This window comes from Lemur catta, chromosome 7, assembly GCF_020740605.2.
Source record: "Lemur catta isolate mLemCat1 chromosome 7, mLemCat1.pri, whole genome shotgun sequence".
Taxonomy (NCBI): domain Eukaryota; kingdom Metazoa; phylum Chordata; class Mammalia; order Primates; family Lemuridae; genus Lemur; species Lemur catta.
In genome coordinates, this window is record NC_059134.1 from 91,323,805 (window position 1) to 91,338,190 (window position 14,386).

General features: G+C 36.6%; 1 protein-coding gene across 1 annotated transcript in view; it reads left to right on the forward strand.

Annotated features, from left to right (window-relative positions):
* The window catches only part of HSD17B12 (hydroxysteroid 17-beta dehydrogenase 12), a 147,127-nt gene that overhangs the window by 79,877 nt on the left and 52,864 nt on the right, over positions 1-14,386 (forward strand). Inside the window, exon 4 of the mRNA XM_045557851.1 lies at positions 11,464-11,571. Within this exon, the coding sequence (XP_045413807.1) occupies positions 11,464-11,571 (108 nt within the window). The remainder of the gene's footprint in view (positions 1-11,463; positions 11,572-14,386) is intronic.

Genomic DNA, 14,386 nt, shown 5'->3' on the forward strand with positions numbered 1-14,386 from the left:
AACCGTGAGATCAGTACTGGGATTTAATGTAGTCGTAAAGTACCTCCCTATAAAATGCCAAAAACTTGTGTATTAAAAAGGGAAAATAGTAACTTTATAGTGGAGGAGACTGGCGGATACCACCTTAATAAGAGATCAAAGTTATCATCAATAATGGGGCAGATCGAAATTGTGTGCCACCTGATGGGATGCAGTGAGAGGTGCACTAATATGCAATTCCTGCCAAAGGTGCATATCCTGAATCTAATCATGAGGAAACATATAAAGCTAAAATGAGGGACATTCTGCAAAGTACTTGGCCTGTAATCTTCAAACACATAAAGTCAAAGACATAAAGGTCAAGAAAAGACTGAAAGACTACTCCAGATTGAAGGAGGCTGAATAGGATGGCAGTAAATGCATCAGGTGATTCTGATTTGGATCCCTTTTGCTGTAAAGGATATTGTTGGCATAATTGATGAAAATAGAACAGGCCCCGAGGATTGGAAGGTAGTGATGCATCAATGTTAATTTATTGAATCTGATGGTCATATTATTTAGGAGACTGTCTTTGTAGGAAATACATACTAAAGGAGCATTTTCAAACTTTTTAGTCTCAGGGCCCCTTTACACTCTTAAAAATTGTTGAGGATTCTAACGACCACAGTGTTTATATGGGATACAACTGTTTATTATATTATAAACTTGAACTGAGAAACTTAAAAATAATTTTCTAATTCATTTAAAAATAACAATAAAACCACTACATGTTAACCACTGCATGTTAACATTATACATTTTTCAGGAAAAATAACGATATTCTGGAACAAAATAAAATTTAATGAGAAGAATGGCATTGTTTTACATTTTTGTAAATCTCTCTAATATCTGGCATAATAAAAGATAGTTGGATTTGCATATCTACTTCGGCATTCAATCTGCTACAATTTATTATTTTGGTTGAAGTATAAGAAGAAAACATGGCTTTACACAGATATGTAGTTGGAAAAAAGAAATGTATTTTAATAGTCTCTTCAGATAACTGTGGATATTCTTTTGGTACATTAGAATTCCATAAGTGGAAGTTTCTTAAAGGTTAGTTGGAATATGGAATCTGAAATCATATCAATGAATTTTTCATACTCAATTACATTAAAATCCTTTAGTTTATTTTGCCCTTTGAATATATCTTTTATCCATCATGATTTTATAACTTTATGCATTGGTCATTTGGAAAATATTAGTTCCTGAGTTTTGCAGAACTTCCGAATGCTGACACATTACAAGGAAAAAAAAAAATCACAATTCTTAATATCACCTCCAGTCTCATCAGAGCCCATGGTAGTAGCTACAAGTTTTCCAAAACTCTAATTTTCATTTAAAAGGTTAGATTTTATCATAGACAACAAATGCTGTTGCTTGTTTTCCTTGAAATGACAGACTCACTTCATTCATTTTTGAGGATATGTCTGCCAAATCTAAATAAGTATAGTTTTTCTGTCAATTATTCTTTCAAGTACAATGGCATTGCATGAAAAAAAGAGCTAATTCAGTTTACAACTCAATTGCACAAATGCTTTTCCTCAAGACAGCCATTGTATTAAGAACACAGAAAAAGTGCTTCATGTACACTTCCCATTTTGTCATCCTAGAACACTAAAAAGATGTGTGCTCAATGGTAGAGGTTTAATAAAACTAATGATTTGTACTGGTTCATCAAGGAACATTCTTAAATTAACTTTTTTTCTTTTTTACTAGAAGAATATAATGACTTCCAATGCAGTTAGGTGCCAGTGCTTTGATTCATGTTAAGGTCCTAGCTGTTTTACTCACCGTTGTTTTTGTCAACACAGTGAAGGGGCCAAAGAATGTCTTCATATTTTTGACTTTTAGAGACCTTCAGGGGTCATGGACCACATTTTAAGAACCACTACATTGAAATATTTTTGGGTTCTGGACATATAGCAGCAATTTAAAATAAAATAATTTAGGGGACAAAAGCTACTTATACGGTATATGCAACTTTCTTTGTTTGAGATTATTTCAGAGTATAAAAAATATACACAAATTATAGTCTTTCAGATGTTGAAAACTGACATATATGAGAATAATCATTTGCAAATTTCAGCAATACATCAGTAAGTTATTGTGCAGATTAAATGATATAATGTCATTTAGTACAGTTCTTGACATATAATTGTTGCTCAGTAATTGATAACTATAATAATTATTACTCCTGTTTTGTTGATAGAATATTAACTATAGTTCTTTCTACACATTTTATATAGTACTTCTGTGTCCTTTGGGGCATCCTAGGGTCAGAATGATTTGTGTCAACTTGTTATTCTTGGTTCTAAAAGTACTGGAGAACAAGACAGTGTGTCAATCACCTTTGCTTTTATTTTGGTTTAATTTGTGAAAACTGTGCTACTTTAACAATTTAAATGAAGAGGGGTGTTTATTATGTTGAACAGAAAAATGGTCCTACTTTTGGCAAAATGTTATTGAACTGTATTGTTAAAATTATAAATTGCAATAAAGTATGCATTTCAATAGCTATTTTAAATTTTATGGCTTTTTTTTCAAAAGTTCCTTTTTTTAAAAAAAGAAATAAAATCAGCTGTTAAGCTTCTTTTTTCTAAATACCCAAGTGCGAGACCCAGGTCTTGAAAATAATACTTTTTTCCTGTGGCTAGATTTCACAAAACCAAAATAGAATCTTGTAAGAACAAAGTGACAGGTTAAAATAAAAAGAGGTTGCTTTAAAAAAAAGATAGGTAAATCAGCATTTTTAGAAGAAAGATACTGTGTGATGTTTGGCTTCTAATTAATTTTAGCTAGCTTTATGTTTGAAAGAAGAAGGGAGGAAAATTACGGCGGGTTACAAAAATATCTCTTTTTGCTTTCTAACTTGATTTGTAGGTCATGGTTATCCGGCATGGAAAATTGGTCAGCTCTGGCCCAAATCTCCTTGGTAGTCATTTAATATTTCAAGCCACCAGACAGAAGTAAGATACTTTAAGAAAAGACTCATTTTACTCCAGAATAACAGAGAAGCATCTCATGATTTAAAAAATACTGAGACATAATCATAGGAACATTGCTTCACGTGTGAAACTAGAAAGACTGTTTTGGCTTTAAGATATGATAGTTTATTAACCAGATTTCTAAAGCAAATGGATAAAACCATTGTGTCCTCTTTCTCCCTAAAGCTGTGTTATCGACTTGGTTGTACAGTCCTGCAGACTGTCACTCAGAAGTCCCTCCCAGCCTGGCCTGTCTCCCTGTTCCCAATACTGTCTGTCTCCTTCGGGCCCTCCTATCTCATGGGACTAATGAGGCAGCTGCTTTGTCCTCTCCCTGCCACCTGTCACTTTTTATAACAGGCTGTGTATCCTCTACTCTGTCACTATCATTTCCTTCCTAAAAAACAAGTGTGATCTTTTCACCCTCCAGCTTAATAGCCTCTGCTAAGTACTTAAAACACACAGGATGAAACGTAAACTTGTTATAGAGCCGACTTCGTAAGCCTGTGACCTGTGCATTTGCACAGGGCCTCACACTTAGAACCGCCCATACTTGGTTTAATGCTCCGCTCTCGCCATCTTGCAATTCTTAATAACTTTTGAACAAACAGGCCCTGCAAATTACATAGCTGGTCCTGCTTCTTATCTTGGCACATACAACCTCCACGAGGTTCCTTCTACAAAATTTTCCTTTCCACTTCTCCCTAAGATACTGGGAATTTTGCATTTAGAAGCTGTCCTCAGTCATTTTGTGACATTAAAAAAAGGGGGAAGAATGTCAGCAGGGTTCCCAGGCTTCTTTCATCAAATCTCAGACACCGTTGATCATGAAACATCGATGCACCTTATAACCATTTAGAAAGAAAATTTGCCAATTAAACTGACATGCCATTGATTGTAAAACACCTTGATTTCAAAGATAAAAAGTGAATGAAAATGTATATCTTGGAATATATAAAATATAGTAATTCAAAGGTTAATCACAAGCAAATTGAGTCAAAGAAATACGTGGGCACTAAAGGCAAGGCTAAAAGTAGTACATCATGACCACTGACTGAATGGATGATATGGGTAACAAACCACTTTTTAGAGTCGGATGTTCATGGTCAGCTTGAAATAGAATGTTTACACAGCTGATGCAAAGAGATAAGAGTTAATGGTACAGGTAATACATACAGCAGCCTGTACTATAAAGGAAAAAATACCTATATGTCAAGCAGCCATCTTTGTAGATATTGCAGATACAGTAGTCCCCCCCTTATCTGTGGGGGGATACCAGACTCCCAGTGGATGAATGAAATGTGTGGTACTGAGCCCTATATATACTATGTTTTTTTGATCTGATAACCAAGAGGGCAACTAGGTGACTGATGGGCAGGTATCGTATACAGTGTGGATATGCTGGACAAAAGAATAATTCACGTTTGGATCAGGACAATGTGAGATTTCACCATGCTACTCAGAACGATGCACAATTTAAAATTTATGAATTATTTATTTCTGGAATTTTCCATTTAACATTTTCAGGCCAGGATTGACCATGGAAAGTAAAGCCACAGATAAGGGAGAACTACTGTATAAGAAAACATTTGTATGACACTTTACAGTTTCATAAGATACATTCTCATGTATTCTCACATGTAATCCTCATAAGAACTGCTTAGGGTGGGTATCGTTTCTTGTGGTTTACTGGCTAAGAAATGGAATTCTTGAAAGTTAAAATGCTTGAGTGAGGGGCCCTCTGCCAACAACCAAATGAACTGGCGCTTACGTCTGACCGCGTCCCAGCTCTTCCCAATAAACTCTGCTTCCATGTTACTAGCAACATCATCTTGGAATCTTAAGTGTGGTAATGTACACATAATTTTTTGCTTTTTTCTCCCTCGAAAAATTAAATTCAGGCTGGGCATGGTGGCTCATGCCTGTAATCCTCACACTCTGGGAGGCCAAGGCAGGAGTATTACTTGAGGCTAGAAGTTTGAGACCAACCTGAGCAAGATCAAACCCTGTCTCTACTAAAAATAGAAAAATTAGCTGGGTGTGGTGGCGCTCACTTGTGAGTCCCAGCTACTGGGAATGAGGCAGGAGTTTGAGGCTGCAGTGAGCTATGATGATGCCACTATAGCCTGGGTGACCCTGTCTCAAAAATATAAATAAATAAAATTCAGGTGCTGCATCCATTGACAGGCCTCTTGTTTGTGAAGAAAATACACATCCTTATCTGAACCGAGTGTAGAACTCAGAGCTTTTAAAAGAATAGAACCTATTCATGTCCTATCAATAGAACAAATTCACATGGCATGAGGTTTTCATTTATTGCAGGTGGTTGTTCTAGTTAAAGAGGCTGTGGTGAATAAAATATAATAACCTTGGCTTAAAATAAAGAAATACTTGGTTTGGGATAGAATCCTGATGAGCTATGATTAATTTTTTGGCTTGACTGAAAGTGGATCTCTTCATATGAGGTTAAAATTATCATGAATATATTTTCAAGGGCAATGTAAAAAAAGAAGGACCATTATTTGTGTAGCATCTCTGATAATTGTAATTAAATGGGCCTTTAAAAAACAGAGTCAGAACAATTATTCCCTTCTAGGGCACAATCACCTTTTCTCCAGAGCTAGATAAGGCGGCTTTCTCTGTGGGGGGGTGTCTCACCCCAAGGGGTAGGGATGGAAGGGGATGGTAATGGCTGGGGGTAGGAGGGAAAGAAGACAGAAAAAGGAGGGAAGTGGTGAGAATTTGATTAAGGGACTTTTTGGGTTTTTTGTTTTCTACTTAAAATTAGAGAAAGTACAAAAGACTCGTACATTTTTTATCTCTCTAAATAATGTAAAACATGATAATTTTATGTGAAAATGGAGAGGTTTTTTAAAAACATGCAAGACGTTTTTATAGTTGTAAACTGAATTTAATGAATTTAGATTTAAGAAGCTAAAATTGGTAAGCATTGAATATAATGCTGTTTCCCCAAGAGTCTCTCCTTTCCCCCTATTATCTTTTTCAGGACTGGGATAAGGGAGAGTGGTCCATGACTAAAATACCCCCAACCTTCATATGTGTGCCCCTGAATTAAGCTCCTACAGTACTTTGTTCATGAGACTGGACAGTTTCTAAGGCTTCTTATAACTCTAAAATGTTTGAATTTTTATGAGACTGATAGTCCAAACCCATGCAGGACAAATGGAAGAACTGCGTTGTCTCTCAATTTATCTTACATTTAAAGTGCCTAATAATACCTTATGTGGTTATATCTTAGACATTTCTTACCATCATGTGGTTTTATTTCTATGGGTAGGTGTTCAAGAAGTATTGAGAGGATGATTTTAATAAATCAGCTGTATTGGCCTGGATTTATTTACTCATTTAACAGACATTTAGCAGAGTGACCTCTCCTTGGTGCCAGACCATGCTAGGTGCAGGGAACACTAAGATGACAAAGCATGATCCCTGTTGAGAAATAGAGACTCTTTCTATTATGGTAAGTGTGTAATAGGGTTATACAGAAGGTCTGTAGGAATACAGCCGAGAGAGTAAGTCGTTTTACCCTGGAGGAAATGGGAATCATGAAAAATATGTCCACAGAGGCAGTGACATGACTTGAATCTTAAAGGATGTTATAATATGGAAAAGATGGGGAAGGGTGAATATAACAGAATTTCGTGATGGATAGTACCTGAAACTTAGCGGGGGAAAGCAGGTTGTTTATTTGGAGCAGATATGGGAAGAAAGGAGAATCATTTTGTTTGTTTTTATTAATAGAAAAATTAGAAATATACACAAGCTTATGTAGATTAGACTTCTTTTCTAGCATTCTTAGACTTAATATTCCCAGCCACCTAGGGGAAAAATTTGAGGAAAACCTTTCCAAAATCTATAAAATAATTCTTAGAGACTTAAATTTAAAAGGAAATGCCAAGTTGTTGAGCAAAATCAAAATAATAATGTCCAGGCCTAGATGTTTGGTAAACATACAGCTATTCTGAATATGTTTGTGACCTTTCTTGGCTCGAACCTAAAAATGTGTTAGTTTTTACATTGAGAGGTTGTTTCAGCAGCATCTTGAGACTGCTTGTGGGTCCAGTTCCTTCTCTGTCAATTCCAGACTTGACTTTGAACTAATTTGGGACACTCTGAGTCAAAAACAGCAATGTGACTATAGGAATAGGACACCCGTGCTTCGAGGTGATGGGATGGCCGAGGCCAGTGAGGGTGTTCATTATTCTGTAGCTCTATAGTTCTAAGTAGTATTTGCTTTCTATTTCTCCACAATTGTAGTTATGTGGTTATCAGTGGAGCAATAGATAAAAAGAGCATAAACAGTATCAGCTCAGCTATTTCTTAGCTTCATTGCCCATTTTTCAAGGCAAAGCTGAGTTTCCGCCTCCATTTCTAATGAGTTGACTGCCTTGAACAGTTCATACCAATCATCAGAGTTTTTTGCTTCTTGGTTTTTGGGCCTCTTAAGACCATCTGAAAACCTTTTCAATCTGAAAAAAAAAGTGGGGAGAGGGCCTGACTGTATTTTGCCACAGCTGTAAATTGCAGGACGTCAGCCTATCCAATTTCAAATACTGAATGATTTGTCAATAGACGTCAACAGTATCAAGTCTCTTTATATAATGGTGTGTAGTATTCTAATCGTGGAATTCTTTAATTCTTTCTTTAAGTATTTACAACTGCAAGATTTTACTATGAGACATTTAAAAAACATTTGAATAAATGGAGATCCTGGAGGGAATGCCGCATTGTCATCCTTTATAAATTTAATTGAAATGTTTAATGCAACACCAGTAAAAACTGAGACTAAGCAGGTGAGGATAAGCAGTTAATTTTTGAAAAAGAGCAACAACAAAGGACACTTGCACTACTAGAAACATTAAAACCTATCTTAAAGATAAAATAGCTAAAACTAGGACATTGTGAAAGAACAGAAAAATAGGATAATAAACAGACTGTAATTCTGGAACCAGAACCTGGTAGGTACAAGGTGTCTGATGGCTTTATACCCCTACCTTGATCAGCCATTGGATGAGGATGCCACAGGAAGAGCAGAGTCTTGGACAAGGTAACTCTGCAGCTGAGACAGTCCCAAAGGGGCTGACACCTGAAAGCTGTCTGATGGTGATACTTCCACAGTTGGGGCAACAAGAGTTTCCTAGAAGGGACAGTTGAGTGGCTTATCTTGTGTTCATTGCAACTTCCAGATTCAATTGTTTGTGTATCTTTATCCTACACACCTATAGGGTATTGATTTTAACTTATTTCAGCTCCTACTCTGGGAAATAGACAGAAGCTATGTCATTTTTTGGGCCCTTGTGGTGGGGTAAGGATCAGAGTCCCAGAAGAGGTGCCATTGCAAAGGTTTTGGTAAAGAGCTTATTCTTCCCCAGTAGTGGGTTGTTGCTGAGTGGTAAACTGGTGGTCTTATGAAAACCCTTGGGTTGGAGAGGTAGTAAAGTTAGAAACAAGGGTTGTATTACGTGTGTCCGGTATCTGCTTCTGTTCCAGGTGTTTAATTCACCCTGTGCTGATGTTTAAAGTCAGAAGATTCTTGTCCATTTGTCTTGCCTTCTGTGGGCAAGGTCACATGCAGGGTGATAGGCTTTGAGGAGGAGGAAGACACCTAAATTTGCTTCCCCAGTTCCTAAGGAAGCCAGATACGTCCCACATTTGCCTTTGAGAACACCAGTCATAATTCTCATCTGATTGTCTGAGTCCAGAGAGAGACAGTTCCTGTCCCATTCTTACATAAGCACTGCTGTTTTGATTCATACGACTTGATGGTAGAGGTGGAGCTGGAGGCATTTCATGGAATCCTCAAAGCCCATCCATGGGTCTGGACAAGAGTATGCATGCACCATAATCCTCAGAAAGGAGACATGATGGCAGTCTGCTGGCTTCTTCTGGGGAAATTTTCCTCATACTATAAAAGGGACGTATCACAAAAACATATCATTTCTGCCTGTGAACATTGTTGTTTGTCTACATGTGGTGTATGGAATAGCAGTGGCCCTCTTGAAACCAGGAGAGAAGCCAATCTAAGGGAATGAGAGAGGAGGGTGGAAAGATCCCCAATCATTTGTGACACACTGTTGAGCAACTGGATAAAACAGAGACAACTCCTTGTCTTCTTGAAGCTTAATTCTAGTGGGAGCAGATAGACAACATACATGTGTATTATTAAAATATACTACATAGTATATTAGAAGATGGTAAATGCAATGGAATAATGGAATAAAATAAAGCAGGGAAGAAGATGAAGAATGCTGGGGGAGGGGTGGTTGCATTTTTTTAAAGGATGAGCAAGGTAGGCTTCTCTGAGAACTTAACATTTGCTCAAGGACCCAACAGAGACAAGGGATGAGCAATAGGGAGAGTAGCTGGAAATGAATTCAAAGGAGTATTAGCCTGTTGCCAAAGACATTTGGCTTTTACTCTGAGTGATGTGGAAATCTTTGGAGGTTTAGTAAGGAGGAGGGGTGACATGATCTGACCTATGTTAAAAAAGGAAACGCTCACAATAGCGGCAGTAAAAGTAAAGTTTTTTTTAAAAAATGTTAACTGAACTAGAACATGGTACTGGGTAATCCAGGTACAAGATCAAAAATTTTAATTATCTTGAAAACTTGCCCTGAAGCCATTTTACTTGTCCTAATATGAATACAAAGAAAGAGCGTACTTGGGGGTTCATTATTAAATAACATTCTTTCCAAAAGTGTCATAGAATTTTCTTAGCAGCACATCTATACAAGACTCTACAATATAAGTACATTCAGCAAACCATTTGAGATATAAAAGAGTGAATTTGGTTTAGGGGTTGTGAAATGGTTTTTGTTAACTAAAGAGAAATTCTCCTAAATGTCAGTACATAGTGCTAGTGTGGAAAAATACTTTGCTTTTTAAAATAAATGGATAAATTTATCTCATGTTATTCTTGAATAAAGTTTTTCATTTACTAAATAGTATCCTTCAGCCTCTTGTTTGGGGGCTTTTTTTCCTTGTGAACCTGTGGCTGTAATAGGGTCAGTGTTCTGTACTTACTGGTGGTAAATTCTGTGAACCATAGTATGCCATGCTGGACCAGCTCTTGTGAAATCACAGCTCTGTATCTGACTCTCCATTACACGAACACACAATCACTCATTTACATTGGAACAGGAAGTATACCTTTAACACCAAATAAGGTATTTTCTAGGTCAGTTCTTCTTCTCCAGATTATTCATGGATTTCTACCTAGGGTCAATAATTTTCTTTGAATCTAACTAAGAATCCAATCTCTTGTGGACCAGCTCTTGAGGTTTAGACAGAAATCCTTTTAGATCAAGAGTGGATACTTCCTATGAGGCTTAATCCTGCATGCTCTGTGATGAGCTGACATCGACTAGGACTGAAGTAAGATTTATTTTTGGAAGCAGGATTTTTAAGTTAATTCTTTTGAATTCTCAGCAAATTCCAAAGAATAAGCATTCCTAGCCTTCTGGACTTCACCAAATGAAGCAAGAGTGGAGATGGCTGAGGAGGGCAAGGAGAGACCTGCACTTATGGAGTGCCTTCTGTGTGCCAATGGGTGTTATGCGAGCCTCACATCATAAATTGGGTAGAATTAACTTCAATTTCACAAGAGAATGTTGAGGCTCAAAGAGGATTTGCAACTTGCTGAAAGTCATTTTGCAAATAAGTGTGGAAATGAAATTGGTACCCGTGTCTGTGTGACCTCAATGCCCGTGCTCTCTCTTCAAAGGGGCTGAGTGGTGAAGGGAGAAGTAAACGTTATACCTTCCCTCAGATGAGGTTTGTTTCTCCAGGGTCTCATTTCTGAAGCTATTTTTTTCATCAGCTCTGTTTGGACTTTAATAATCTTGTGCAAAGTAGAACACTGAGGTCTTTCTTGTTTCACTTTATAGCTTTATTACTGTGCATTTTATGTGGAGTTTTAAATGTAGTGACATGTTAACTGTTAACCAAGCTCCCAAATTACAATAAGATCACATTTTATTTCTATTTTAATAAGATAAACTTTTAAAATATATTATACTTTAAAATACTTTATAACATAAAATTTCTTCCTGAAATTATGAAACGTCTATTTACAGTTAAAATCACAAAGCAAGTGATGATATTTAAAGAGTATATAACATGATATGAATCATAATTTATTATTTGTACCTAAGGATCTAAAAAGTAGTTGTCATTATTGATTTATAAAAGGAAAACTGATAGAGGAACATTTAGCCAGTTCTGTGACAACATTGGAATTTTTATTGCAGAACTATTGTGTTGACACTATATCATCTCCTAGATGGTCTCATGACTACTTAAAATTATCCTGATCTAAGTTTCATATCAACTTGGGGCAGGGGGAAAGAGTTTAAAAGGATAATGTTATCAAATGCTTTAGTCCTAATTGCCATGTATTAATTTTCCCTCTCTCTCTCCCCATTTTTTTTCCCCATAGAAGAAAAATTCAAAGTGGAGACAAGAACCATTGCTGTTGACTTTGCATCAGAAGATATTTATGATAAAATTAAAACAGGCTTGGCTGGTCTTGAAATTGGCGTATTAGGTTTGTATTCTTGCCACACTTATAGGTTCTTCTTGTATTATTATTTAACTTTTACTATGACTTTACATTTTTTCTTTGGATGTTAGATGTTTAGGAGTAAAATGACTAGTGAGAAGAAAATTGTCCTATTGATCATTAATGGTCATCTAATTGATCATTAGATGATATTAATCTATATATGATTGAATCTTTGTGATTTAGTTATATGTTAATGATGTACAATTTTGGGAATTTTCCCTTCCTGCTTTATTTCCAATCTCATTCTCTCTGTATATGTTACCGTCATCTCTCAATATCCATAGGGGATTGGTTCCAGGACCCCCTGCTGATACCAAAATCCACAGATGCTCAAGTCCCTTATAAAAAATGACGTAGTATTTGCGTATAACTTATGTACATCCTCCTGAGTACTTTAAATCATCTCTGGATTACTTTTAATACCTAGTACAATGCCTATACATCACTTTATTTGTGTGGATTTAATGTAGTACTACACGTGTGATAAATTAAAGTTTTGCCTTTTGGAACTGTGGAAATTTTTTTTCCCCGAATATTTTCAGTCTACACTTGGTTGAGTCCTTTAAGGTGGGTGATGTCTACCCATTTACAGTTGAGGAATGAAGACTTAGAAAAGTGTTCTCAGCCTTTTGTTCATTTTTGCCCCTGTGCGAAACCTTTTTAGATATTTCCCCCAATATAACCCTCCCATGAAATTTTAATACTATAGAAAAACACTGTATGTGTTTAGGTACTTTACTGTATGTATATCTGTGATTTATACAAAAAAGAATAAAATCCCCCTCCACCACCACCAAATTTTGTCCCCTTTATGGAGATATGCCCTGGTTCAAAATGCATACTTTAGAGAGATTAGTGATTTGCCTAAGGTCACATAAAGATTGAGTAGTGCAACTGGGATTCAGTCTTATATTTGTTTTTTCTAAGTCTGTGACTCTCTTTTGTTATACCTCAGCTGCCTTGCTCTTATTACCAAGAATAGATGCATTTGCTGAGATAATGGTAGTATTGAACTTTGTTAGAGAAAAGATTCACCAGAAGATTTTAAGGGGAAAAAGGGGCTTTGATAAGTTTCCACCATTCTCTGAGTCATTTCTAGAAAGAAATAGGGAGGGCAGTTAGTTCAGAAAAACTTCACTTTCTCATTAAATCTCTTTATCCCACTCCCTAAAATGGTGGGAACCTGCTGATTGCCATTGTTTTCTTTATTGGGCTATAAAATGAGAAATTTTTTCAATACTTCCTAACATTTCTTTAGTCATAATGACCCCACCTCCCTTCCTCATACTATAAAAGAATGGTTTGTGGTTTATTTGTTTTGTTTAAGAAGTAGGGGCTTCTCTCCATTGCCCAGACTGGAGTGTGGTGGCCCAATCATAGCTCACTGTAACCTTGACCTCCTGGGCTCAAGTGATCCTCTCATCTCAACCTCCCAAGTAGCTGGGACTACAATCATGAGCCACCATGCCCAACTAATTTTTTATTTTTTGTACATAGGGGTTCTTGCTATGTTATCCAGACTGGTCTCAAACTCCTCAGGCGATCCTCCAGCCTAGTCCTCCCAAAGTGCTAGGATTATAGGCATGAGCCACCATGTCTGGCAAGAATGGTCTCTTATGTAATTTATAGATAAGGCAATTTTAAAAAATCAATTGAACAGGTGTAGCCCCACATAGTACCCTTGGATGTTGGGTTAACCTTGTTTTTGACATGCTATCCTTTCTCAGCTCCTGTCTGGTCCATATCATACATCACCATGCTGCATACTCCCATACCACTAATCCCCTACTTATATGAGAACCAGTAGGCAAAACATGAATGAAAACACAGGTCTAGTTTTTGCCTTTGTGTCTACACATTCTTCTATAAAGACATATATTGCTGAGAGTCTTTCAAAGTTTCTCTTCCTTAGCCTAGGTCTGGAATCCATAAAGTACCACTGACAACTGCATAAATCTTGACTTTTTTAAACTTTTAAATCAGCAGCGTAACTTTCTAGTCGGTATTGACACTTCCATGGTCCATCTTAACCTCTTTTCAATCTAGTGATGGACTAGGTAAGGAAGGCTGGCTTAGGCAGGAGGTTGGATGGAGAATCCCTAATGAGAGGAGACTGGAAGAAAGTCTTATGGTCTAGAACTTGTGTTCTTAGGGAATGACTTTCTTTCAGAAATAGTTCAATTCATCACAGTTGTCCTTAGTTTTGCATAAATTTTAGCTGCTTCTTTTTAGGTGACCATGAAACTGTAGATGCTGTGGAACTATGACATTGGAGATGGAAAATATTGAGTATTGGGTTGCTGAAGGGCTGGAGGGTTATACATGGCACTCTTTAGCTGTTCATTCTTGACCCAGTGTATGGAAAAGCTTCACTTTGAGTTTGGGCATGATAGATAGATCTGTTAACTATGAGAGTATAGGACACATGATCCCCAAGCACTTTTTCCCATTTTCTAGAATCCTAGAACTTGTGTCAATACATAAGCACTGATATTTAGACAGAAGGACTGATATTTTCACAGGCTTCTATGCTAAATGAACCATTGTTTTTGTGGTCCAGCTCCTTAGTAATTTGCTGTGATTTAGCAATTTATACTCTTCTTCATTCATTTAATTAATTAATTAATTCAACAACCAATGAACTGGAGATACAACAATGTACAAGAAAGCTATATACAAAATAGGAAAGGCAACACTGAACAAAATAGTTATCTGTGGGGTAAGTGCTTTGAAAAGGGAAGGGCAGGGTGTAATAAGAGTATAAGAGAAAGGGGAATTGATACAGGGAGAAATGATG